Source organism: Cervus elaphus, chromosome 12, assembly GCF_910594005.1.
Source record: "Cervus elaphus chromosome 12, mCerEla1.1, whole genome shotgun sequence".
Taxonomy (NCBI): domain Eukaryota; kingdom Metazoa; phylum Chordata; class Mammalia; order Artiodactyla; family Cervidae; genus Cervus; species Cervus elaphus.
The window spans coordinates 78,935,729-78,963,519 of NC_057826.1; the positions used below are offsets into that span (position 1 = coordinate 78,935,729).

Here is a 27,791-nt window from a genome sequence, read left to right on the forward strand (position 1 = left end):
TCTGGCACTCATGTTTATTGGAGGTCACCCAGAGTGAGGTTCCGAGGCAGCGTCACTCCTCATCATGCATTTTTTGCTGAGAAAGAATAAAAGGTGTGAGGGAGCAGCTGGTGAGAGGAAGGAAGGGTGTGGGGAGAAATCTCCGGGGCTTTCAGGGGCCTGAGGGAGATGCCCTTAGGGGGAGAGGTTCAGGCCTTGGGAATCTTGGGGTCCCCTTTAGAGGTCTTTGTGGTTTAGGCAGGTTGGGACTGGACTTTCTAAGGATGTTCCAGCCTGTAGGGGGCTTGTCTGAGCAGGAGGGGGATGCCCAGGTGTGGGGGCTGTGGGACCCTCAGGACTAACCACATACAGGACGCAGTGCCTGCTTTCAGGGCCACTGATGTTGGGGTTGCACTGCCATGGGGGTGAGTGGCAGGGCCTGGGGAGGGACCCACCTTGGCGCCGATGTCGCGGCTCTTGGCCCGCAGCTTGTTGACCTGGGACTCGGCGATGTCTGCCCGCTCCTCCGCCTCATCCAGCTCGTGCTGCACCTTGCGGAACTTGGACAGGTTGGTGTTGGCCTGTTCCTCCTGCGGGGGTTCAGGGGGATGGGAGGATGAGGTGAGGGGGTGCCCAGGCTCCTAATCCAGGGGCTCCCTGTCATGCATCACCCATGTTCCTGCAACAAAAGTGTCCTGCTCCTCCTGGCTTGGCACTCTCCACAAACTTGCCCAGCACTCAGAATCCAGGCTACCCACTGCCCAAGAGGAATCCCATGCTGCCTGGTCCGTCCCCTTCAGAATCCAGCTTGACCACCCCGGTCCAACTGTGACCCTGACAGACGCTCCCCGACCCCTAGGGGTTCCTGCACGGGTGTGTTCATCAGCAACTCACAGCCGCACCTCTGCTCACTGGGATGTCTTCCCCACCGTGCTGTGCCTGCTCAGGCCCCTTTCCAGGCCCAGTTCCCCTGCCACCATTCAGCTTTCAGCACTGGCTGCCCTCCAAGCTGCATTAGCAGCTGCACTGCCTTCTCTTGGGCTCACTGGTACATGGATTATAAGCAGCTTGTGGGTAGGTCCTGGGTCGAATAAGCTTTGCTTTTGTTAACTCAGGAGTGCCTGCCACATCTCTGAGAGTTAAAGTAAACAGCAATCCCTCCGTCCGGGTCCCACACTGGGGTGGACCCTTGTCGGCTCTGACAACACAGGAAGTGGAGAAAACCATGAACTCACTGCCTCCTCGGCCTGGCGCTTATAGGCCTTGACCTTCAGCTGCAGCTTGTCCACCAGGTCCTGCAGCCTCAGCAGGTTCTTCCTGTCTTCCTCCGTCTGGGGGCAGACGGGTGGGAGAGGTCAGTTTTGGGGAAGGAGCAAGAGCAGTCATCTCTTCCTCCCTCACCATCCCATTCTCTTCCCACGCCTCAGCCGCCCCTCCCTCCCATGGGCCAGGCCAAAGAGGTTGTGCACAAACTTCATCTCTGATGCAACTTGTAGGTCAAAGGGCATGGCAAAGTTCTCATGCCAGGGTCTAAAAAGCAAAGAGGGCTGTGGCCCTGAGGTGAGAAACAGGAGAGACTTGGAACAAAACAGGATTTCTTCATTTGATAATGTGGAGAGGTCAGGGCTGTTCCAGATCTAATCTGGAACACCACAGATGCTCTCCTTAGCAGTGAGCCTCGAGTGACGAGAGGACTCAGGAGGAAAGCAGAAAGAAGGGAGTATCATAATCCAGATCATTCTAATTATCATAACCTAGTATATATTGTTCTGGGTCAGGTATTGAGCACCAGGATCAATGGTTCCTACATCGCTTAACCACTCCTGATCACTGCTTCTGCTAGGATGCTGTTTCTACTTACACCCACACAACACACCTGCAGTTCTTCATTTGTACCTCTTTCCCATGCCTCTCATAGCCAGCTGTCAAATGAACCAATGAGCTCTTTTTTTTGTCCTTCCTGCCCAGGCATATTGGGAAGTAATAGGTCAAAAACAAAAGCTGTGAGCTATTCAGATGGAAGGATGAGAACATTCTGGAATCTTCCTTCTCTAAGGCCTTCTATCTGTTGTCCCAGGAATTCCATGGAAGATCTGAGTCTTTTCCCATCCCTGATTTTATCACTAAATGCCACACAACGCCCCTGCCTCTGAGGCTGGTGGAAAGATGCCTTGGACGGTTCTGAAGCCTTCATGGTAGCACTTCAGGTTATTAAACATCTACGAAAATGCTGGTTCAGGAGCTTTCAAGAAGTAGAAGCAGATTCTCCCTTTGCTAAAAGAAAATTCATGGACTCAAGCCAACCTGTCTTCAGAGAATGTGAAAGAAAACTAATCCCAAGACAGCTTCTCAAGAGGCGGGTGGCAGGGGGGCTCTGCGCGGAGCCCGCGTGGGTCAGGAGGTGGGGCAAGGGATACGTTTTCACGGCTACTTCTGAGGGCGTGGCCCCAGCGCCCGCACCTGGTAGGTGAGCTCCTTGATGCGCCGCTCGCTCTTCCTCATGCCCTTGACCGACTCCACGTTGCGCTTCTGCTCAGCCTCCAGCTCGTTCTCCAGCTCCCGCACCCGGGCCTCCAGCTTCTGCAGCTGCTTCTTGCCGCCCTTGAGCGCGATCTGCTCCGCCTCGTCCAGCCGGTGCTGCAGGTCCTTGATGGTCTGCTCCATGTTCTTCTTCATGCGCTCCAGGTGCGCGCTGGTGTCCTGCTCCTTCTTTAGCTCCTCCGCCATCATGGCGGCCTGCGCACGGGAGAGAATGGAAAAGAACAGGGCTGGGGGGGGGGGCTCTTCTTTCCCGTAAGGATCACCTATTTCTCATCCTGACATTTGGTCCTGGAGGCCCTCAAGCCCACAGAATGGCGGAGTCACTGTTGTTACAGCACAGTGGCCTGGCCTGGGCCCAGAGCCCTTGTTTGAGTCTTTCCGGGAGGCAGGAAGGTGCAGTGACTCACATCCGTGATGGCCTTCTTGGCCTTCTCCTCGGCGTTCCTGCACTCCTGAACCGCCTCCTCCACTTCTGACTGGAGATGAGTCAGATCTGACTCCATCTTCTTCTTCTGGTTGATAAGGCTGGTGTTCTAGAAAAGGGTAAAGAGAACTGTTGGATGTATATCCTTTGTTACATGATTCTACACCTTTATCCAGAGAAAATTAGAACTAGTTTTTTTAAAAAACATGCCTTGCTTTTAGTATTTTCCTTGTTTTGTATCTGCTTTCTTTTTCTCCTATGAAAATATGTGTACTCTAGACATTATATGGAAAATGACTCAGATCTGAAGACTTCAAGCAGGAAAGGGGCTGTAGTTCTACTTGTGAGCTCTTTAGTGACATGTCTACGTAGGGGAATGAAAGGAAATTCCAAGGAATCCCTCCTTGCAGGAAGTCCAAGAAAAACAGGTACAACTTTTTTAAAAGGACTGTATCCTGGAAGAGATTGTAGTTATAGAAAGAATGCAATGAGGTAAGGAAGAGAGGATGATGTTAGTGGGTAATGTCATTCCCATATGTACTAGATTATGGAACAGAATTCCACAGGGCAGTGCAATAAGATGGACATAAAAACTCATTGCTGAGTATAGCTGAAAACAGTGTATATGGGATTGCACAAAAATGGTGCTCTGTGGAGAATCTGACTTGCAAATAGATGTGTGTGTTAGTCACTCAGTCATCCACCTCTTTGCAACCCCATGGACTGTAGCCTTAAAGGCTACTCTGTTCATTGAATTCTCCAGGCAAGAATACTGGGGTGGGTAGCTATTCCCTTTTCAAAGGGATCTTCCTGACCCAGGGATGGAACCTCGGTCTCCCACATTGCAGGCAGATCCTTTACCATCTGAGCCACAAAGGAAGCTGTCTTTAAACTCCACAAGTCCCATTAATACAGCAAATTGAGACTGGCTTTTACATTTAGACACCTTTCTCAAGGTAGTAGTTCTGCAGCCACGACTGACAGGTGTAAGCTGGAGATGAAATAATATATGATTCTGGTTGGACATACGCTTTCTCTGGGCATCGGGTTCAGAACATTGCTAGACATCCTGTCTCTGGCCTTCAGCAGGTTTCCCCTAGCTTCCTCACCTGGGAGTGCAGCAGCTGCACCCGCTCGCTGGTCTCGATCAGCTCCTGCTCCGCCAGCTTCCGGGACCGCTCCGTCTGCTCCACCATGGCCCGCAGCTCCTCCAGCTCGGCCTGCAGCAGGTTGTTACGCCGCTCCACGATGGCGATGTTTTCCTTCAGGTCATCGTTGGCACGGACCGCGTCGTCCAGCTGGATCTGGGTGTCCTGCCAGGGATAGGGGTGATGTGGGGAGGCCCCCATCAGGGCCTCCATTCGGGATCTGATACACCCTTCCCTATAGTGTTAACCTCCCTATAGTGTTAAGCTCGTGTTAACCTCAGGAGACACATTCAGATCACCAGGCCCACAGGTGGGATTGGTCCAAAACACACTGCAGGGCCTGATCAGTTCTCCTCCTTCAAGCCTCCGAATCCAGGAGGTTGGTGGTCCCCATGTTCTCGTATTTGTTAGCCCAGGACCCTTTCCTCGGGCCTTCACCATTCCTATGAGCAAACCTACTTATCCCTCTCCGAGAGCCCTCACTTCTCTTACCTTTAGATGGGCTTGGGCAACTTTCAGGTGCTTTTGGGCCTCTGAGGCTGTCCTGTTAGCCTGGCTGAGCTGAATCTCCATCTCGTTGAGGTCGCCCTCCATCTTCTTCTTCACCCGCAGGGCCTCATTGCGGCTGCGCGTCTCTGCATCCAGGGAGGTCTGCAGCGAGTCCACCACCCGCAGGTGGTTGCGCTTGGCCTGCTCCATCTCCTCGTCCTTCTCCACCAGCTTCCGCTCAATCTCTGCCTTGATCTGGTTGAACTCCAGCTGGGCCCGGAGGATCTTGCCCTCTTCATGCTCCAGGGAGGCCTGAGGGGAGAGGGACCAAATTAGACAGTCAGGGCTCAGGGCACGTCAGGGAGGGAGGCCGAGAGGGTGCAAGGTGTCAGCTGGAGACAGTGAGGCAGGACCTGCATCCCAGGCCACCTGGGTGCTGTGGGGGAGGACATGCTGGATACCCTGGGGTTCCTTCATCAAGGAAATGTTTTGACCTCACAATTGCTAAGACGCTCCAACATTAATATTGCATGATCCTGACCCATCTAAAATACCATAGAAAAAGGAAGGATTTCTACAACTACAAATTGAAACGTTTCTTTGTTTCCCAAGTCCCTCACCCTATAGTGAAAAAAGTCAGAAGCCCCAAATCTCAGGGCTATGTCTGTGCTGTGCTGTACTGTCCCTGTCGTGTCTGACTCTTTGTGATCCCATGGACCTTAGCCTACCGGGCTCCTCTGTCCATGGGGATTCTCCAGGCAAGAATACTGCAGTGGGTTGCCATGCCCTCCTTCATGGGATCTTTCTAACCCAGGGATTGAACCCAGGTCTCCCGCATTGCAGGCAGATTCTTTACCGTCTGAGCCACCAGGGAAGTCCCAGGTTCTTAAAAATGAACAGTGAACAATGGCTAATATATATTGAATTCTTAAGTGCGTTACCTTGTTTAATCATCATAATAGTCATGCGTAAAAGATCCAACCAGTCAATCCTAAAGGAAGTCAGTCCTGAATATTCATTGGAAGGACTGATACTGAAGCTGAAACTCCAATACTTTGGCCACCTGATTCGAAGAACTGACTCATTTGAAAAGACCCTGATGCTGGGAAAGATTGAAGGCGGGAGAAGGGGACGACAGAGGATGAGATGGTTGGATGGCATTACCGACTCAATGGACATGAATTTGAGTAAGCTCTGGGAATTGGTGATAGACAGGGAAGCCTGGCATGCTGCAGTCCATGGGGTCGCAAAGAGTTGGACATGATTGAATGACTGAACTGAAAATCTTATGAGTGTTAGTCACTCAGTCTTGTCCAAATCTTTGTAGCCCTGTGAACTGTAGCCTGCCAGTCTCCTCTGTCCATGAAATTTTCCAAGCAAGGATACTGGAGTGGGTAGCCATTTCCTTCTCCAGGGCAATCTTCCTAACTCAGGGATCAAGGTATGTACAATTAATGCCATTTTACAGATGAGAAAACTGAGGTGCAGAGAGGTTAAGGAACTTGCCCAATGACACAGCGGAGGTCCTCAAGCCAAGTTTCAAACTCAGATCTGTTTGACTCTGGAGCTGACACTCTCACCCCCTGTCTGAGGAGTTGTTATGATGGCCAGGTTTCAACTTTACAAGCCCAGTGGGAAACAAAAACCTATGATCAAGCTGTGGCATTTTCCTCTGTGCAGACTCTGGTTTTGGAGGTAGTAGTGGGTACCGGGTATATGACTTCGGACTAAGAAAATGATGTAATAGAGTTTGTCTTCGGTCAGCATCACCACCGGGTGAGGGAGAGTAGGGGGTCAGAGACAGGAGGGTGATGGTAGGTGGGTAGGAGAGGGTCAGAGGCAGGGGTCCAGGCAGAGCCAGGCCCTCACCTCGGCCTCCTCCAGGGCTGACTGCAGCTCTAGCTTTTCCACCTCCAGCTGCTTGCGGACCTTCTCCAGCTCGTGCATGTTCTTCCCTCCTTCTCCCAGCTGCTCAGTCAGGTCGGAGATCTCCTCTGTGGGAGGGGCGGGCAGCTCAGTCGGGGGCTGCCTGCTCCGACGGGGGAAGGCCTCGAGGAGCCGCGGGGCGGCACCACGTGCGGACCCGCCCTGCCCCGCCCCTCCCGGCCTGCGCCCGCACCCTGCAGGTTCTTGTTCTCGCGCTTGAAGGTCTCCAGATGCTCCAGGGACTCCTCGTAGGCGTTCTTGAGCTTGAAGAGCTCGGTGCTGAGGGAGCGCGCCTCCTTCTGCGAGGACTCCAGCTCCGACTGCGACTCCTCGTACTTCTGCTTCCACTCGGCCAGGATCTGCGGGGACCCGACGGACGGACGCGGCTCAAGGGGCAGCCGCAGCCCCGCCTCCGGGACCCAGGTCCCGCTCCTAGGCCCAGCCTCCCCTGGCCTCAGCCTCCTGGGAGGATGTTCCTGACTCCAGCCTGTCCACCTGTTCTGCCCCCTGGCTGCGGCCCCCAGCCCGGGCCCACCTTGTCGAAGTTCCTCTGCTTCTTGTCCAGGGCGGCGGCGGCCGCGTTGGAGCGCTCCACGTCCACCATCAGGTCCTCGATCTCGTTCTGCAGGCGGTGCTTGGTCTTCTCCAGCGAGGAGCACTTGGCATTGACGGCCTCGACGGCCTCCTCGGCGTCCTGAAGCCGCTGGGCCAGCTTCTTCCTGCCCAGGGTGGTTGGGTGTGTGTGTGTGACTCTACCTGGGAACGGTGGTGCCTTGGAACCACCCGTATCAGAACTGCCAGATGAGAAGAACCAGGCCCCTCCCCGCAGCTCCTTGGGATGCTCTGGAAGCCCAGCCTCCAGGGAGCCAAGGCTGCGGGTGCCTAAAACAGAGTTTCCTCCCTACTCGCAGCGGCCTCTGGGTGGCAGTCTCTACCCCTCCCCACGCAGGCTGATCGGCGGTAGCTCCTCTGACCAACAAGCTTTTTGCTCGTCTTATACGTGAGCATCAGGTATAACCCGGGCCAAAAGCTCGCCCGTCACAGGAAGTGAGTCGGGGCCAGCCAGGGGTCACTCAAGAGTGCAGGATCCAGGCTCCCTCCCAAGCACCTCTGTTGCCCACCACATTTCTCCCCACTTCCTGTCTTCCCTCTTAAATCTGCTCCCACGCCCACTCTGCCTGTCTCCCCCGAGGTCCTCTTGCTCCTTCCTCTCTCAGAGTTGGGGTGGGGGCGCTGCCCGGGACTCACTTGGCCTCCTCCAGCTCCTCGGTCCTCTGGATGGCATCTGTCTCGTACTTGGTCCTCCACTGGGCCACCTCTGAGTTGGCCTTGGACAGGACGCGCTGCAGCTCGGCCTTGGCTTCCGTCTCTTCCTCGTACTGCTCCCGCAGCAGGTCACAGTCATGCCGGGCAGACTGCAGCGCGTGAGCCAGGGCATTCTTCGCCTGGGAGGGGCGGAACCAGCAGGTGGGCTCAGCTTCTGGGAAGGTGGGAGGGAAGACCCTCTCCCCATTTTTCAGATCTTTTCATATCTATGAGCTTGAATCAGGTCCCAGCCTCCTTTGGGGTGAGGGCTGGTGTTGTGGAATCTCAACATCTTGAGGTACCTTCCCAGTTTGCCCACCTTGTCCCATATAGGAAAGGAGGGGGATTTCCCAGGTGGTCCAGTGGCTAAGACTCTGTGCTTTTCATGCAGGGGGCCTGAGTTTGACCCCTGCTCTAGGAACTAGATCCTACATGCCATAGCTAAGAGTTCACATGCCACAGCTAAAGATTCCATGTGCAAAAAAAAAAAAAGATTCCCTATGCCGCAAGTAAAGATGCCTCAAAAAAAAAAAAAAAAAAGGTGCATCAACTAAGACCTGGTGCAGCCAAATAAATAATTTTTTTTTGTTTGTTTGTTTAAGCAAAAGGGAAGGAGGCATTCAGTAATGTTTGGGTGTGGCTTAGCTGAAGAGTAGAAGAACCTGGCCTGAAAGTCTTTCTATTTTGGAGGCCTATCTGTAGTCTCCAGCCTCACTCCAGCCTCCATTCCTGAGGTTGGTTGCCCCAGGATAGCTCTCAGTCCCGTCCACTGCCCACCCGGCTGGCCTCACCTTGCCCTCCTCTTCCAGCTGCCTCTTGAGGTCCTCCAGCTGCTGGGTGTAGGACAGCTTCCCTCGGGTCAGCTGGGAGATGAGCGCCTCCTTTTCCTCCAGCTGCCGGGACAGCTCACCTGCAGGTGGGAAAGAGGGTTTGTGGGCTAGGGAAGGGGGCGACTGATGCTCTACCCCGGGGCAGGCACAGGGCTGCTGAGGGGTGCCCACCGTTCTCGGTCTGCAGCTTGGCTCGCTGGGTGGAGAAGTCGTTGAGGGAGCGCTGGGCCTCTTCTAGCTTCGCCCGGTACTCATTGGCCTGGTCCTCCAGTGTCCGGGACATCTTCTCCAGGTTGGCCTTCAGACGGTATGGGACACGGGAGAGGTGAATGTGGGAGGGGCTGGGTGGACTGGAGGAGGGACAGGAGGGCCAAGGTGGGAGAGAACACAGAAGTGGGGGGATGGGGAGGCGACATGGGGTGGGGCTGGAGGGGCACCATCTGAAGGGGGTGCATGAATTAAAGAAGGGGGAGGTGGTGAGGAGATGGACACGCAGAGGGAGGGCAAGGCGGGTGCAAGGGTGAGAGGGAGAGAGACCAGAGGGTGAGGAAGGGAGTGAGAATAAGCGATGGCAGAGAGAAGAAGTGGAAGGAAGGCACCCTGCGAGGCAGTGACGGAGGAGAGGGTGAGGAGAGCAGAGCCGGGCCCACCTTGGCCTTGATGATCTGCTCCATGTTGGACGTGACATCGTCCAGCTCCAGCTTGAACTCACTCTTCTCCTTCTCCAGCTTCTGCTTCACGCGCTGCAGGTTGTCGATCTGCTCGCCCAGCTCGGCCACGCTGTCGGCGTGCTTCTTGCGCAGGGCGGCCGCCGTGGCCTCATGCTGCAGCGTGGCCTCCTCCAGGTCCCGCCTCATCTTCTGGAACTCAGCCTCGCGCTTCTTGTTCATCTCGATCTGCACGGACGTGGCCCCGCCGGCCTCCTCCAGCCGCTCGCTGATCTCCTCCAGCTCCCGGGACAGGTCTGAGCGCAGCTTCTCCACCTTGGCCCGGGAGGTGCGCTCGGCCTCCAGCTCCTCCTCCAGCTCTTCGATGCGTGCCTGGGCGGGACACGGAGGGGGCTCAGACCCAGTGCCTGGGCCCCTCCATTGGAGCCCCCTCCCAGGACTCTAGAAGGCTCTTGGCCAAGATGCCCAGGTCCTGCGGAGCAGTGGTTCCCACTAGGGGACAGTCTGTGCCCCAGAGGACAGTTGACAAGGTCTGGAGACATTTTTGATTGTCACGACTTGGAGAGGAGGTGTTACTACTGGCCTCTAGTGGGCAGAGGCCAGGGAGGCTGCTAAACATCCTATAATGCACAGACCACCAATAGGAATTTGGGTGAAGCCACACCTTTAAGGCGTTTCCTGGAGGGGCATCTCAGACCCAGTCTGAGCATCTCTTGCCCTGAATCCTGAGAATCTGTGTTCTGAGAGGGATCTTGAGATCCCGTGAGATCCTGAATCTCAGAAATTCCACAGATTCACTAGACTCTGCTAATGATGAGACGGGAAAGCTGGTGATTGTGTTTTACAAATATTTATAACAATATGCCTCAATCAAAAACTTTTATAATATTCTGAGTTAACCACCAAGTCTAATCAACCTATTCCTCACTCTCCAGAGCCTACTGTATTTATGCCCATGGCTGGGTTCCAGCTTGATTGTTCCCTTCCAGGCCAGGAGAGTGCTAGCAGGATGCCCTTTTCTGTATCATGTTCCCACCTCATTTTTTTGGCCTTAGCCTTGGCCCATCTACCTTTTAATCTGTTGTCTGACTAGCCAGGAGCAAAAGGGAGGTTTGGTGGGATCCTTTCATCTGTGGTTATGGGTGGTGTTGATGGAATGTGTGTGTGTGTGTATGTAGGGGGGGTGGTCCTGGGAGCAGGAGAGAGAGGACCATGATACCTCTGCTCCCAGGATGGGGCAAGAGCTTGGACAGGAAGAAGGAACCACAGTGCATTGCCAGAATCTGGTGAGGCTAACTGCACTGTTGTTCTGGGTCTAAGAGTCAAAGAGGTTGCCCAGACCCAGGGTAGAAGAACCTGGGGATGTTCTAATATTCTGGCTAAAACCCAGAAGGGGCACCCAAGAAGATGGGAGGTAAGAGCATCACTGAAGGCAGGCCAACCCCTGAGTAGCCCCCAGAGGAGTGGAACTGTGTTCACGTGTCACTTGCAGCCTGGACCCTCGGCCCTGAATGCGGAGGGGAGATTGGCTCTCTCCACCAGCTGTAATCTCTTCAGGAAATGAGGGGGTCAATAGCTGAATCCCCTTGGCCTGGGAGTCACTGTATCCAGATGTGGTCATGCAACTTCTGCAGCTTTGAAGTGAGGAGGAGAGTACCTGCCTCTCTTGCCTCCAGGGCTCTTCTGACAAACACAGGACTAAAAGCACATTAAAATTCAGGGTGCGTGAAAGGCAAGGGAGACTGGCTGTTAATTCAGTCTCCTCCTGCAGAGGGATGGGAAAGCCATGGGCAGACAAAAGAACATCTTGCAAGGGGCTGGCTGACTTCTGTAACCTGAGCTATACTAAAAATCACATGTATACGTAGCCTCCTGATTGACAACGTGGATTCCTGTACAGTATCTCTTCTGGTCCTCTGCAAGGCAGGGGTCATTAGTCCCATTTTACAGATGAGAGGAGAATCTGAGTTGCACGAGGGGAAGTGATTTGCTCAAGGTCTCAGGAGTTGACTCAAGTGCTCTGTGGGGATTCAGCCCAAGTTAGTGGCAAGGCAAGTACCTGGGAAGGATAAGAACAGAGCTCCCCAGGAGAAGGGGCTCCATGAAGGCTTTTCTCACCCCCATGAGGGGAGAGAAGCACCAAAGGAAGGGTTGGAGGAGAACCGAGCCCTACTAATGGTCCCAGGGCAGAAAGCCCATTGGGCTTCCCTGATGGCTCAGATGGTAAAGAATCTGCCTGCAATGAGGGAGACCTGGGTTTGATCCCTGAGTCAGGAAGATCCCTGGAAAAGGGCATGGCAACCCTCTCCAGTATTCTTGCCAGGAGAATCTCCATGGACAGAGGAGCCTGGCACACTGCAGTCCATGGGGTCACAAAGAGTTGGACACGACTGAGCAAGTAAGCACAAGAAAACCCATTAGGCAGAGTATAGCTCAGCAAGAGAAGCTGTTTTAGTAAGTATGATCCCCACCCACCTCCCCAAATATCCCAGATGAAATAAGACATTATTGGCTTAATGGGGGAAGGCTGATGTTCCCAGGTGCCTGGAAGTCAGGGCTCGCAGGGCCTCCGGGGAGCTCAGAGGTCTAGATACTGTCTAGAACCCTAAGCAGATCCTGCAGTCCCAGCTGTCTCAGCACCATTGAGCTCCCCGGTAGCTGCACCCAAAAGAACCTCACCTGGTTTTCCTTCAGTTTCTTCTGCAGCTGAAGGGCCAGTGCCTGCTCATCCTCAATCTTACTGTTCAGCTGATTAATGTCAAACTCCTTCCTGGAGAAGAAGGAGGTGACAGGTGGTTTTTTTTTCTCTGCCCTCATCTTCTCCTCCTGCCTCTGCATGCAAGGACCACTCCTCTCCCTTTGGCCCCCAGGAGTGAAGGCAGGGGAAGGGCTGTGATTGACCTGCTTGCTCCCACTGTGCCCTGGGCAACCTTGGCCAGAGGCCGTGCAGCACCCTGAGCTCTAACGCTAAGGCCAGACACCCCCAGGACCCCCTCCTGGCCTCCATAAGCTCCTACTTCTTGAGCTTTTCTTCCAGCTGCAGTTTGTCATTGTCTAGGTCCATGATGCTCTCCTGGGTCAGCTTCAGGTCACCTTCCAGCTTCCGCTTAGCTCGCTCCAGGTCCATGCGTACCTTCTTCTCCTGTTCCAGGGATCCCTCCAGCTGGTGGAGAAAGTAAAAATGAACAGGGTGTAGAAAACCTGAGGTCCACAATACATCCCCCTCTGCTCCCTTCTAAACCCAAAGTCCAGTGGGACTGGAAGTCAAGCCAGCAGAGTCATCCCGGCAGACATGAAGGATTCAGAGACCCAGCCTAGTGAAGAACTGTAGAAAGAAAGGGGCTTTCAGGTGGCTCAGTGGTATAGAATTTGCCTGCAATGCAGGAGCTGCAGGTTCAATCCCTGGGTCAGGAAGATCTGCTGAAGGAGGACACAGCAACCCACTCCAGTATTCTTGCCTGGAGAATTTCATGGACAGAGGAGCCTAGTGGGCTACTGTCCATAGGGTTGCAAAGAGTCAGACACAACTGAAGTGACAAGCATGCACAGGAAGAAAAGGTCCCCAGGGGGGATGGAAGTTAGTTTTAGGGATTGCAAACCCCTTGCCATTGGCATTGCCTGCAAAATCCTGACCTGAGAGAGACAAAGGAAGCATGGTTGTTCCTACTCACATCATCCACCTGCTGCTCCAGCTTGACTTTAGACTTGGTCAGGGTGTTGACCTTGTCCTCCTCAGCCTGAAGGTCATCCAGGGCTTGCTGGTGGGCCTCTTGCAGGGCTTTCTTCTCCTTGGTCAGCTTGGCAATGATCTCATCCAGCCCAGCCATCTCCTCTGTCAGGTTCTTCACCTGTTGACCGAGAACCCCATCCCCTTTAGGGCTAAACATCACCAATCTGGAGACATCCATGGAGACCTCCAAGGCCAAGGGCCAGGACCACACTCAGGTCTGGGAATCCTGAGACTCAGTCTGGAGTCAAAGGGAGCCGCCCTCACCTTGTTCTCTGTCGCGTGCTTCTCCTTCTCCACCTTGGCCAGTGTCAGCTCCAGGTCATCAATGTCCTTCTTCAGCTCAGAGCACTCATCTTCCAGCTTGCGCTTCTTGGCAGTGAGCTCAGCATTCATTTCCTCCTCGTCCTCCAACCTCTCGGTCATCTCCTTCACCTTTGCCTCCAGCTGGATCTTGTTCTTGATCAGCTGGTCACAGCGTTCTTCCGCATCATTCAGGTTGTCTTGTTCCTGAGAGAAGAGGACAGAGAGGAGAGCTGGTGATGAAAGAGAGGAGAGATCCAGAGTGTTTAAAGAGAGCTGAAGCTTGGAGACTCATAGTCCCTGATGATGAGATGGGTTAGGATCCAGGGGAGGGGAATAGAGAGATGGTCTCACCGCCTGCACTTGGAGCTGCAGGTCATTCTTCTCCTGCAGCAGGGACACCATCTTCTCCTCCAGCTCCTTGCGCCGAGCCTCCGACTTCTCCAGTGTCTCTTTGATTCGCCCAAACTCCTCCTTCATGGTGGCCATCTCCTTCTCAGTCTCTGCGCTCTTCAGTAGTGGTTTGATCTTGAAATAGAGCTTCATCCAGGGCCAGTTCTTGACCCCCATGAAGGCCCGAATGTTCCACTGGATTACCAGCAGGGCATCCCTGGGAAAGGAACATGGAGGCAGGGAGCCCGCACTGTGAAGGAGCACTTTCCAGTCATGGGGCCAGCTGCACTGGCCCAGATCCCACTGCACTGGGATCCCAGCACATCTGAACAAGTTTGGGCACCTGAGGGCAGGAACCTGCTCTTGTAGCCTTGATATGCAACCCCACCCCAGCATTACCACACTGAACATGGAGTTGCTCCATAAATGTTTGTTAATTGATCAATTCAACAAAAGGGCAGTTTATATCTTCCTTACTGGGGTAGTAGTAGCTATGGAAGCGACCAATGATAGCATCTCTACTGTGTTCAGTGTTTCTAATATCCTAAGAACCTCAAATATGTTAAGAACATGGTATTTTCCATTTAAGAATGTCTATAATGTATGTGTAAGTTATGAAGAATGAAGCAAAATGGTTTATCTGTGAACTCATCACCCAGACAAGAAGTAGAGCATTGCCTTCATTGATTCTACTTGTAGACTTCACTCCATCCCCTTTCTGGTCCTTTCACCAGAAGCAGTCACTACCTCAAATCTTGTGTTTTTCATTTCCTAACTCTTTCAAAAATATTTTAACCATATGTGTATGTATTTTTAAATGATGTGTGTGTGTGCTCAGTCACTTCTGACTCTGCGACCCCATGGATTGTAGCTTGCCAGGCTCCTCTGTCCATGGAATTTTCCAGGTAAGAATACTGAAGTGGGTTTCCATTCCCTCCTATGAGGTATCTTCCCAACCCAGGGAAGTTCCCTGGGTTGGGAAGTCTCCTGTGCACCTCCTGCATTGCAGGAGGATGCTCTTTTAAAATTATTACTGAGTTTTATAAAAATTGCATCACAATATATGTATCCTTCTGTGACTTGCTTCGGTTAACTCAGCAATATGCTTTTAAGGCTCAAAAGTATTGTACCATGTAGTTTTAGTCCCTTCCTTTTCATTACTTGATAATATTCCCCAAATGAGTTTACTACTATTTACCCATTCTCCTGCAGATGAAAACTCAAATTGTTTCCAGAACTTTGCTATTTTGACCAATGCTGCTATAAAGATTCATTTTTGTCCTATGTTGTGAACACATGCAGGTGTTTCTCTCACATGCAGGTATTTCTCTGTGGGAATGCCCTCAGGAGTGGAAAGCTATGTAACGGTTCAACTTCCAAAGAAAATGATAAACTGTTTTCCAAAGAGATTGCACACATTTCCCTGGTGACTCAGACTGTAAAGAGTCTGCCTGCAATGTGAGAGACCCATGTTTGATCCCTGGGTCCGGAAGATCCCCTGGAGAAGAAAATGGCAACCCGCTCCAGTATTCTTGCCTGGAAAATCCCATGGACGGAGGAGCCTGGCAGGCTACAGTCTAGTGTTTTAAAATGGTATCTCGTTGGAGTCTTAATTTTCACTTCCCTATGGGGAATTTTCTTTTTTTAAAAAGAACTCAAAATGAGACCCAGACTGGTCACTTGTCCAGACCAGCTAGTAAGTGATGAAGCCAGGATTGAATTTAGGTCTTTTGGCCCACACCTCTGAGCTCTGCTTGTCTGCCTCTTACATCTCTGAGAGTGCGTCTCCCTTTCCCTCCAAGCCTCACCTGCGCTCCAGGATCTTCTTGAACTCAATGCGCATGAGCTGACCCCGGGCTTGGGCCTGGATGCGGGTGATGATGCGGCTCAGCCTCTCGTCTCGCATCTCCTCCAGCAGCCCCAGCAGCCCTGCCTTGAAGAACACCTGGGGGCAAGGGGTAGAGCCAAGGGGACCGCAGCCTCAGAGAAGGGTAGCCAAGGTGGAGGGAGAGTGTGGGAGACCCTGGCTGAGCTTCCCAGGGCCCCAACACCTGCATACCCTAGACCTGGGAGTGAAATGTGAAAAACAAGACTGAAAAGAAGCTGGGTCCCAACTCTTGGTTGACACGGGAAGCCAGAAATCAGAGTCTGCCTTCCGAACTCCCAGCTGTTCCACTCAGTGTGGCTGGGTATCCTATACCTCCACCCTAAGGGCCTCCAGACTCACCTTAGTGTGGCCGAACTTGTACTGGTTGTGGTCAATGTCCAGGGAGCCCAGCAGCTTCTCTGTCCCTTTCCTGCTGTCAATGAACTGACCCTCGGGGATGGCCGCTGGGTTCAGGATGCGATACCTGGAGGGAGGTGCCTGGAGTTACCCATGTTCTGCACTGATTTGCTCTGCCCACAGAATCAAGGGGCTTCCCTGGTGGCTCAGACAGTGAAGAATCTGCCTGGAATGCTGGAGACCTGGGTTCGATCCCTGGGTCGGGAAGATCCCTTAGAGAATGAAATGGCTACTCATTCCAGTATTCTTGCCTGAAGAATTCCATGGACAGAGGAGACTGGCAGGCTACAGTCCGTGGGGTTGCAAAGAATCGGACAAAACTGAGCAATCTTAACACTTTCACTTTCACAGAATCTGAGGCCAGCTACAGACTCCCCTCCCCCCAAGGCTGCCCAGGGTCTCCCTGTTACTTGAGTCCGGCGGCTCCTCGGTACCCACCTCTGCCGGAAGTCCCCGTAGAGGATGCGGTTGGGGAAGCCCTTCCTGCAGATGCGAATGCCCTCCAGCACGCCGTTGCAGCGCAGCTGGTGCATGACCAGGGGGTTGTCCATCACCCCTGCGGCAGGAGGGGAGAGGCAGGGGGTCAGCCTCAGGACAAGTGGATGTCAAATGCCCTATCCAGACTAGACCCTTGTGCGTCACTCACCGGGAGCCTTCCGTTCATTAGGGATGATGCAGCGCACAAAGTGAGGATGAGTGGTCCTCAGGTTGGTCATTAGCTTGTTCAGATTCTCCTGGAGGCAGATGAGAGGTGGAGGTCAGGAGCCACAGTGACCATCCCTTTAGTCCCTGACCCCGGGCCCCAGACAACCTGTCACCAGAACCCTCTAAGGGATTGGGAGGTGATACATAACTTATGATGTGAATTCAGGCTTGTGTAGAATTTATATGCCAAAAACAATCACATAACTCTAGCTTCTTTCCTCCCCAGACTCAAGAGCATCAGGTTAGGGGTGGTGCAGACAAAATGCTCTGGGCTGGGTCTGCCCGCCACAAGTCTCTTGGTATCTCTGGGCCCTTCTTACCCGGTGGAGGGCTGACACAGTCTGAAATGATGAACCCTTTTTCTTGCCTCCTTTGCTTTTACTGCTGTCCCCTAATAAGAGAAGGAATGATGAACCAGGGCTTGAAATCGGAGACCCTTTGAGCAAGGGCAGGGCTCTGCTGCTCACTAGCTGTGTGACTTTGGACAATTTATCTCCAAGTCTCAGTTTTCCCATGAAGAGGAGAGTGAGTCCCTTTAAATGGTATAGAGAAGATTAGAAAAGATCAAAGCTTTAGACTGCCTCTCCACTGTTTGGCACACAGTAGGTCTTGAAATAACGTTAGTGCTTTCTCCTCCCTCTCTCTCTAACCTCCCACACCTTGCTTACATTTTTCCACTTTCTACTTTTTTTCTTGTATTTTACCCTCCTCGTTTCAATCCACACTCTTTCTCTCCCTTCTCTGAAGGGGAGGCTCATTTGTTCTACTGCACGTTCAGGGATGCTCTCAACATTTACTGTGGCCTCCTGCAGACATGGTTCTATGCCAGGCCTGCTGCAGTGGCGCGGGTGCCTCTGGCACTGATCTTCAGTTGCTCTGAGTCTTGAAGAGATGCAGAACACGTATACCAACATCCATAACTCAGAGGGGAAAATCACACTCCCACAGAAATGGCACCGATGGGCTGCTGTGGGCTCTCTTGTCCCCCCTCTTATGGCTCCCTCCTGCCTTTACTTTTTTAATTTTAAAAAAGTATTTTTTTTTTAATTTGGTTGTGCCAGTCTTAGTTGTGGCATGTGGGATCTTTAGCTGCAGCAGGTGGACTCTTAGTTGCTGCATGTGGTATCTAGTTTCCTGACCAGGGATCAAACTCCCACCCCCCACCATTGGGAGCATGAAGCCTTAATCACTGGACCACCAGGGAAGACCCCCTCCTGCCTTTGGAGTCACGTGGTTTGAAGCAGGGGGCCCCTGGCCCCTTGCACCTCCAGAACTGCTCTGGCAGTGGAGGGCTGCCCTCTTACCGACATCGGCGGAGGCATATGAGGAGAAGAGCGTGGCCATGAGCTTGAGGGAAGACTTCTGGTACAAGCCCACCACTGTCTCGTTGAGCGGGTCTTTGTTTTTCTCCAGCCAGCCTATGATGTTGTAGTCCACCGTGCCGGCATAGTGGATCAGGGAGAAGTGGGCTTCCGGCTTCCCCTTGATGTTGCGCGGCTTCTGGAAGTTGTTGGACTTGCCCAGGTGGTTGTCGTATAGCTTGGCCTTGAAGGTCATGTCAGTGGCCTTGGGGAACATGCACTCCTCCTCCAGGATGGACATGATGCCCATGGGCTGAGTGGGGAGAGGAGAGCGTCACTGAACACATCCCCAGGCTTTCAGAACCCCACACCCCGACTGAGGAGAAACTGCAGCTGTGTAGCTGGCAGGCCATAGAGAGCCCGTGCTGCTACCTCATGTCCTGGTACCGGAAGTCAGCATTCCTGAATTCAACCTAAATCTGAGAACATTCAGATCTGGCCTAGGGAGCCTCTTTCTGGCCCGGTGGACCCAGAGAAGAGCCCTGTACTCCCAGTCCCTACCCCCAGGGCTCAGAGCACAGCCCCTTCTTCCTGGATGTCCCTGCCCCAGAGTGGGATGAGGATGGGACAGATGGGATGGGAGGTGTCAGACTGCAGGGCAGGCCGGACCTGTGCCTGTATGTCAGAGAACAGTGTTCCAAGGAGTGGTTAGAGGGATTCAGGTTCTGCACGATGTCCTGCACTTCAGAAAGTGTAGCAGCTTTTGGCTTTTCCTGGGACAAGGATCCTACTGAGAATTTGGTGAACCCCAAGACTTCCTCCCCAGAATTCGCTTGCACATACATACTTGTGTATGCACCCCCACCCCACCAGTCCACACACATTTTTCCATACAATCTCGGGGGAATCCGAGGCCTCCAGAAGCGCAGGGCCCTGGATCACTAGGCAAAGCTTGTGGGGGGAGGCCCCTATTTCAGACTGGTCGTGGCTGGGCTGGGGGACCATCAGTTGCTGCGGGCTCTGCCTCCCTCAGCAAAGGCTCACTGAAAGCAAGCCAGGACAAGGGGTGTCCTCTGAGGATGCTCCACAGACAAGAGGGCCTGAAGACTGGCTTATCCTCAGCCAACTGGGGGAGGATGGGAAGCCAATGTGTCTAGTTTCAGCCTAGGTCCTTTCCACGAATGCTGCTTCTCATGGGGCGTCAGAGGGGCCAGGAGTCCCCTCCTTCACTACATCTCTCTCTTCAGGCCCTGGGAGGTGTCCCCCATATGGGACAAGGGCCTAGGTGCTGGGGAGAGAAGGAAGGGCTGGACCTGTGTATGCCTGCGATGTCACAGTGAGGGGAAGCAGGGCCAGGAAGGAGGCTGGGGGATGTGGGGACTAGTTTCCTGGGTGTCGAGGGACAGGGCTGCCACTTCGTCTGGGATGGCAGGTGCAGGGACCCGGGTGGAGGGGCCGAGGCAGCACCTTCTCGATGAGGTCGATGCAGGCCTGCAGGTCCATGCCGAAGTCGATGAACTCCCACTCGATGCCCTCCTTCTTGTACTCCTCCTGCTCCAGCACGAACATGTGGTGGTTGAAGAATTGCTGCAGCTTCTCGTTGGTGAAGTTGATGCAGAGCTGCTCGAAGCTGTTGAACTGCAGGGCGGGGACGGGGAGGAGTAGGTCAGGCAGGCAGGGGTCTGTGGCCTGAGGGGTCAGCCCAGGGCTGCGTTCAGCCTGGCAATGGGTTTGGCTGGCCTCTCTCTGGTCAGGGCAGGGAGGGAGCACCCCCTGAAGACACGTGGCCATCTCCACCCCTGGGGAGCCCACGGCGTTCCCCGGGGCTTGGCCAGCAGTGGCTGCCTGTGTGAACCAGTGAGTTCCCGTTCTCCCGGTCCCACTCACATCGAATATCTCGAAGCCGGCAATGTCCAGGACACCTATGAAGTACTGGCGTGGCTGCTTGGTCTCCAAGGTGGCATTGATCCGCGTCACCATCCAGTTGAACATCTTCTCATACACTGCCTTGGCCAGCGCCCCGATGGAGTAGTACACCTGCTGGACATTCTGCCCCTTGGTGACGTACTCGTTGCCCACCTTCACCCGAGGATGGCACAGCCCCTTGAGCAGGTCTGCTGAGTTCAGCCCCATGAGGTAGGCGGACTTGTCAGCATCTGGTGGGGAAAGAAAGGGAAGCACTTTCCATAGACTGTCCTTCCCTGCCCAGGGCCACTATGTCCTAACCCTCTCATTAAAGAGCTGCAAACTGAGGCCCGAAGGGCACAGGGCTTGCCACAGTGACATAGCCAGTGTGTGCCTGAGGCCCCTCCGTCACCCCAGACTTCCCGCCACCCTGCCACCTCACCTCCATCTTTACCTCTCCTGCATGTCTCTGGACCTGGCCCATTGCCAGCACAGCTGTAGGCATGTCCCCTGCCCTCATGCATCCTCTCCTCTCTCAGCGCAGGGACTGTGGCTGATGATGTCCTCTGCTCCGTGCTGCCTTTGTCCCCAGTCCCAGGACCTAGCCCAGGACTGGGCTTGGTCTACAGTGAATCTATGTGTCCACCAAATTGACTCGCTGGGAAATCAAGATTCCTAACAGTGTGTTGGTCAGCCCACCGACCCTCAGCTCTCCAAATGTGCTATCCAACATATGAACTCTATTTGTGTGTGTGCGTGCATGCGTGCTCAGCTGTGTCTGACTCTTTGCAGCCCTATGGACTATAGCCTGCCAGGCTCCTCTGTCCATGGGAGTTTTCAGCAAGAATACTGGAGTGGGTTGTCATTCCTCTTCCAGGGGATCTTCCCAACCCAAGGATCAAAGCTGCATCTCCTGTGTCTCCTGCATTGGCAGGTGGATTCTTTACCACTGAACCACCTGGAAAGCCCCATGATCTCTATTTAGAGGAGACTTCCTTGGTTTAATTTTGAGAGTTTTATGATAACTGGTGACATGCTTCTGTGAAACTCAGGTTTGGCATTTGATCTGGATAGATACAGAGAAGGGATCCTTGAAGGTAGGTCAAGAGGAATATTCTCAGGCGTTTTCCCAGCCCTGTTTACACCTTCACATCTCCTTCTCAAGGGATTCTTGAATCAGCCTCAGAGGGAGCTGGGAAGGGCTACTGCTCCATTCCACTGAGGAGGAAGCTGAGACCCAGTGATGTGGGTGATGTGCCAATGCCCAGAGCTGTGTCCTTACCTCTGGCCTCCTGTCTCCCAGCAGAATATGGCACAGAGCCTGTGAGGGACTCTCCTGAGGGTTGGACACCCTCACATACACATTGCCTTAGTGATGGGGATACTCAGAACTCAGGTCTGTGCTTTCCTGGGCCTGGCAGAGTCTTGGGCACAGGAAGAAATCTCTCCATTTCACTTCTGCTGGGTGCAGCTGGGGTTGAGAAACTAGCAGGACTGCGAGGGGCCTCCTGTCTTCCCACTTCTCCCATGTCCCTGCCCTCACCCACCCACAAGCCTCAGGTCCTCTGGGATCCAGCCTGTTCGGGGTGGAGGGTGGTGTCTGGCTAGGTTATAATGGAACAGAAAACCTCGAGTCTAGATCAGGTGGGGAGAACCCACCCCTGGGAAAAGGCACCACCTTCCGACCACCTGCTTCTCCTGCTTTGGGTTTCCTCCCACTTTCTGTATTGTGGTCCTAACATTGCTGCTGTGAATGTTGCTCCTTAAGAATCACTGACAGGCACCCCGTTTGGACGTGGCATGGAGGAGACTCTGCTCCCGGAGCACTGTCCCTGCACGAGAGGCAGACACGCTGCCCCTCAGGCCTTCTCAGCCTGGCCTCCTGTCCTCGAACCTTCGGTGCCGTCGGGCTCTGCCTGCTCCTCCCGCTGCTTCTGCTTGAACTTCATGTTTCCGTAGTGCATGATGGCGCCTGTCAGCTTGTAGACACCGGCTTTCTCCTCAGAAGTGAAGCCTAGCACGTCGAAGGCGTTCTGAGGCGGGGCGAGAGAGGCAGAGTCGGTGATGGGGCGGGTGGCCCAGGAGCCCCCGGAGCCCTGCCACTGCCTCCTCACTCACATCGGTGGCCATGAGCTCCTCAGGGTCGTCGATGGAGGCCACGGACACCTCCCCCTGAGACACGAAGGCGTAGTCGTAGGGGTTGTTGGTGACCAGCAGCATGTCTGTCCAGCCGAGGGGCAGGGCCGGGGACAAGGGGAAGGGAGTGGGGCACAGTGGGGCAAGGGGTGGGGAGAAGGGAGAAGCGGGAGCAGGTAGAGAGGAGGACAGTCAGCAAAGGCCGAGGGGAAGATCCAGAAGAAAAGGAAAAGTGGGTGGTGGGGACACGGGGAGTGAGGACGGTGGGGGAGTGACGGGGGGAGAGGGGGAGACAAACGCAGAGGAAAAGGAAAAAAGAAGTAAAGTCGAGGAGAAAGAAGAGAAGGAAGGGTGTGAAAGGGAGGCAAGAGTTGACACAGGTGGGTCCAAGGTGAAGGAGGAAGAGAAAGGTACTAGGCGGATGGAGGGAGGGGACAGGTGACAGGTGGGCGGGGCGGGTGAGGAGGAGGAGGGGTCCGCCCTGCACCGCTGGGCTTGCGGGGGGCGCCAGGGGCAGCAGGGACCTCTGACGGGGCTCACCCAGCAGCTCTGGCTTCTTGTTGGACAGGATCTGGTAGAAGATGTGGTAGTTCCTCTCAGCCTTCAGCTGGAAAATCACCCGGGACTTCTCCAGGAGATCTGGAGTAGGGGAGGTGTGGGAGGGCAGGTAGGAAGGAATAGAGCCAATCAGCTCAAGGGTGGAGGTCAGGGGAGAAAGGCTCTCATGGCAAGTAGAGAGAGACAGGAGACAGAGGGGAAATGTCCACAGAAGATGGCGCCCAGTGGGGAATGAAGGCAGAGGTGGAGGACTCTGGAGGAGGGGGCCAGGCTCCCTGCATACTCACAGGTCTCTATGTCTGCAGAAGCCAGCTTTCCAGTGGCTCCAAAGTGGATCCTGATGAATTTCCCCTGAGGGTAGATGGGACAAAGAGTGAGGAAGGGGGCTAGAAGAGACAGATGGAGATCCTGCACCTCAGTGCAACCTAGAATGCTCTGGATGATTTTGGAAATGTAAATGATTTCCTTGGAGTCCCAGTTTAGTATCATGAACAAAATAGAATGCGTCCTGTTTGTGCTTCTGATATGATCTCACGTAATCCTCCCAAAAACCAGCAAGGTAGAGACTACTACCTTGGTCTCACAGATGAAGGACCTGGGGCTCAGAGAGGGGTGGGGACTTGCTGGACAGATTGAAGGCTGGGGAATTGGCTCAAAAGCCCCTGCTGTCTTCCTTCCAGCTCTTCCACTTACTGCGTGGAAGAGCTTTGGGAACAGTCGTAAAAAAAATATAGAATGCTACCCAAGTCAGCCCGATGACTTGGTTCTGCAACCAATAGCTTTGGTGGCTCTGGGTCTCTTTTCTTGAGTTCTCAGAACTCGGGGGCCAGGCTGAGTGGGGAGGGTTTGGAGTGTGCGTGTGTGTTAGTCGATATCCCAAAACCAAATGCAGGACAATCAGCCAGGTGTGGAGACTTTTGGCAAAACTACACCTCTACCCTATTTTTCATCAACGCTGCATGAAGCCTGTGGGCGGTGGTCAGGTGCACTCACGAAGCGGGAGGAGTTGTCATTCCTGACGGTCTTGGCATTGCCGAAGGCCTCCAGGGCGGGGTTGGCCTGGATGATCTGGTCCTCCAGGGTGCCCTGCAGAGGGGGCAGAGCACAGGGCTTCATCTCTAGGTGGTGGTGGGGAGGGTGGTGGTGGAATGGGATGGACTGCTGGTGGGTCTGCAGCTCAAGAGGGCCATATTCAGACCTCAGAAAATGTGTCTCCTGCTGGGAAGGTCTCGGGTACTGGGCTCAGGGATGCTGTCTGCACTGTTCCCCAGGGCAGGGCTCAGGGTCACCTGGTTAGCCTGCCCCCCAACCCCCTCTGCTGAGCCTGTGGCCCACCTCCTACCTTGTTTGCATTGACATTGTCCTTCTTGCCACGGTCACCTATGGCTGCGATGCTGGCAAAGTACTGGATGACACGTTTCGTGTTCACAGTCTTCCCTGCCCCGGATTCTCCGCTGGAGGCAACATGGACCCATAAGAACCCAGATTCCCACTGTTTTCCATTCGAAGCTCAGTACTGCACCCTCAAAGTCCCAGCCATCTAATCTCCTCTCCCAGGGCCTAGCTCCTTGCAGAATCTGCCCATTGCCGTAGGTCACTCCGGCACTCCTCAGAGAGCCCAGCTCCTGGCAACCACAGCCTTAAACCATCCCTAGCACCCCAGGAATCAGCCTGGGCCTCCCCTCTACCAGGTCCCTCTGTGGATGGGTGCTGCTCACTCACGTGATGAGGATAGACTGGTTTTCCCGATCTGGAAGAGAAAAGAGGAGAGGCAGTGGGGTCAGGGCTCAGGGCCTCAGTCTCTGTTGTGGCGCTGAGGGGCCACAGGTCAGGGCTGCCAGCCTACCTGTCAGCATGTACTGGTAGGCATTGTCGGAGATGGAAAAGATGTGGGGAGGTGCCTCGCTCCTCTTCTTGCCCCGGTAGGCAGCCACCACCTCAGCATTGTACACCGGCAGCCACTTGTAGGGATTGACAGTGACGCAGAAGAGGCCTGAGTAGGTCTGAAGCAGGAGACAGGGCAGTCACGAGAAATCGGAGGGGAGAGCCTGGGATGGGCAGTGGTGCTAGGCAGAGGCATCCCCGGTTATGCCAGCTGACTCCTGTCTTCCTGCAGCTAACCGGGGATGGGGAGGGAGCAGAGGGAGAGTTCCAATCCCCTTCCCTTGAGAAAGTTGCCCTGGCTGACTTTGGACGCTGCCCGCCGTGTGCAGGGTGCACTCACGTAGATCATCCAGGCTGCGTATCGCTCTTTGAGGTTGAAAAGCACCGCAGGCTCATGCAAGAAGGTCAGCATGGCCATGTCCTCGATCTTGTCGAACTTGGGTGGGTTCTGCTGCAACACCTCGTCCTCCTTCACGGTCACCGTCTGGGGGGGCAGGGTAGGACAGACACGTCTACCAGGACCCTCTCTAGCCCTGCCCACTTACCTCCTCCCAGAACACAGGCTGTGACCTGGTCTTGTTCCTCTGGTTCTTTTCTCATAGTGCCTGGGCCCTACCCCATAGCTTCCTATGATGCCAGATAATTCACCTGCCCTCTGTCTCTCCCTTCTTATGGATTGTCCTAGAGTCTCTGTGTCTTGCCCGTTCCCCACACTCTGTGCCCATGAGCATCACCTTTCAGTCCCTGCCTGAGGGTCTTGGGGCAAGAGGCTCTCTGATATGCATCTTACCCTGACTCCTGGGGGCATGCTTGAGGGCATCAATTGCTCAAGGCAAACTTTGCTGCTACTGGAGAAACATCTCACCCATCTACTCTACAGTCTTCATTGGTCACTATCAAATGGTTTGACTGCCATTGGCCAGTTTGTCATGCCCTGGCATCATGAGATCCTGTGAGTAGGTATTCCAGCATTTTTTTTTTGTACAGTGGAGCAAATGATAAATGATTTGCCAGTATATGGTGGCTGCTAGTGGCAGAGCTGGGATTATAGTTAAAGCCCCCAGTGGTTGTGGCCTGTTACTGCACACCTCAAGGGGACGCGACAGTCAGCCAGTATAGACAGTCAGACTCGTAGACAGTCAGTCTACAAGGCACACAGTTCAGAGCCACCGCTGCTGACGGGTGGCAGTTCTCACGGCTGGCATGAGGGACCAGGGACCGTGGGCTTCTGAGTGCCAGTCATCAGCCTTGGACTGAGCATCTGGCTCAAGAGTTCCTGCTTTGTGTTCATCTGTAAAATTTGCTCTTGGTATGGTTGGGGAGCACTGGGGAGAGTTGGTCCATGGAGAACACTAAGGCACAGAGTGGAGGGATGCAGGTTTGAGAAGGGAGCTTCATTTGATGCAGTGTCTGTGCCCTCTTTAGCTACATAACCCCTCGAAAGAGGAAACCAGCTGAGGTTCCCTGCCTGCAGCATCCTTCCTGGCAAGGGGTGGGCATCCTTGGTGTGGCCTTGTTATGCTTGCTCAGATCCAACAAGAACAGTCAGTTCTCACCTAGATGCTGGGCCACTTGAGGGGAGGTCGTCCTGAACCCCCACTGGCTTTGGCCCTCCACCAGGGCCCCTCGGCACCCGCTGCATGTGGCTCGGCCCTGCACCCCCGCCCTGCGCTGTGTCCCACGTACCTTGCCACTCTCTGTCTCAGCAGTGACCTTGCCTCCCTCCCGGGACAGGATCTTGGCCTTGACGAACTCCTCCTTGTCATCCGGCACGAAGCACTCGGTGCGGATGTCGAAAGGCCGTGTCTGGGCCTCCAGTCGCTCCCTCTCTGACTTGCGGAGGTACTGGGCTGCTGCCCCAAAGTCGGCCATCTGGGCATCGGTCATCTTGTCGACCCTCTGTGGCCGAGACAGGAGGGCCCGGGCCTCAGTGGGTGGCCTTGCCCTCTGCAGCCCCCATTCCCTGCCGCATCTCCTCACCACCTGGGTCCTGTCACTCTCACCTCCCCAGCTGAGAAGCACCTGGCCTGCATCCAGCCCTCTCTCGCTCTCTGATATGAGGCTGAAGGGGAATCTGTGAGGGGTTTGTGTGAGCTGGAATGGACTGGAGATTGCTAAGGCAAGGAGCTGAGCCACTCAGAGGAGAGACAGGGGGCCCTGGTCCAGCAACCTGGCTTCCAGGAGAAAACTGGGGTGGTTCTCACCTGGTGACCTCTTCACAGAGAATCCTGAAGACCCTGGACCGTGAGCCACAGAGGTACAGCCAGGCAGAGAGAAGAAGAGACAAGGAGAATGAAGAACAAGGGAGGCAGCCCATGGGCAGAAGTAACCTGCGAGTCTCAACCCAGAGAGTCAGCCGAGCCAGACAGACTGAAAGGGGCAGTCAGGGGCAGGTGAGCGGTGGAGAGGCAGGAAAGGAAGGATGCAGAGTTAGTAAAAGTTCAAGGAGTCGGGTGTGCAATCCGAGTGGGAAACAGAGAGAGGCAAGGAGATAAGACCACACAGCCAAGAGGGGCAGGAAGAGAGACAGACCAGGAAGTATGATAGTGACAAGTGCTGACAAAGACCAGGAGGAAAAATAAAACTGAACCACCCGTGGCTGATTCATGTTGATGTATGGCAAGAACCATCACAATATTGTAACTATGCTCCCTTTAAAAAAAAAACAAAAACAAACTGGACTGCAAGAGGGAAGCCATCCAAGGAGGGACAAAGGTGAAGAAAGCACATGGAAGAGACGAAAGCCGGGGAGGACATGCAGGTAGGAGAAGAAAAGAGGTTGCTGGTTTTCCCCTGGGAACCTCCCCTCTGTCGGGAGCAACTTCCCAGGGCTGGAGCAGGATAGTTCAAGCAGAACCCTTGGGCCTCCGACTGATCTCACCCCATTCCCTTCGAGATGGGGGCTCCCACCCTGAGCCCCATCTTACCTGGTTCAGAGGAGTGTCAGTCTGTCCTTGGAGCACACTCCTTTATATTTTGCTGCCCCCACCCCCTGCCTAAATTTGGAGTCCTTCCGGAGGGACCCTCCCTTCCACCTCGCTCTCTTCCCAGCCCCTCCTCCCTTGATCCCTTGGCTCTGGAGGTGACAAGAGGACAACTGGGGCCTCCAGATTTGCCCATGAAAGGTCTGTTGCCCCAGCCCCTCTGGCTCCAGGGCCTTTTTTTAGTCCTTGGGCACATTCCTCCCCTCCAAAGGACTGATGGGCAGATAGTGGCAAGACAGGACTTCTCACACCACCGCACCCCCGCCCCCCATCAGGCCCTTACCTTGGTTATTTTTAACCA

The 27,791-nt window shown here is 54.3% G+C and overlaps 1 protein-coding gene across 1 annotated transcript; it reads right to left on the reverse strand.

Annotated features, from left to right (window-relative positions):
• Positions 1-26,743, reverse strand: MYH6 (myosin heavy chain 6). The gene is made up of 38 exons (XM_043919588.1): positions 26,711-26,743; positions 26,193-26,405; positions 24,847-24,990; positions 24,469-24,625; positions 24,345-24,372; positions 23,965-24,076; positions 23,616-23,708; positions 22,910-22,973; positions 22,605-22,703; positions 22,047-22,150; positions 21,823-21,961; positions 19,911-20,179; positions 19,491-19,661; positions 18,027-18,336; positions 17,043-17,113; positions 16,664-16,751; positions 16,456-16,573; positions 15,961-16,084; positions 15,542-15,678; positions 13,695-13,950; positions 13,305-13,547; positions 12,982-13,158; positions 12,328-12,473; positions 11,990-12,080; positions 9,293-9,682; positions 8,814-8,940; positions 8,604-8,722; positions 7,756-7,952; positions 7,043-7,226; positions 6,701-6,866; positions 6,451-6,575; positions 4,585-4,893; positions 4,054-4,257; positions 2,928-3,053; positions 2,440-2,715; positions 1,215-1,310; positions 435-569; positions 1-76 (listed from the first exon to the last, which is right to left on the reverse strand). Exons 2-38 carry the CDS (start codon positions 26,391-26,393, stop codon positions 53-55), a joined length of 5,820 nt encoding a protein of 1,939 aa, XP_043775523.1. The 5' UTR covers positions 26,394-26,405; positions 26,711-26,743; the 3' UTR covers positions 1-52.
• Between the last annotated feature and the right edge of the window lie 1,048 nt (positions 26,744-27,791).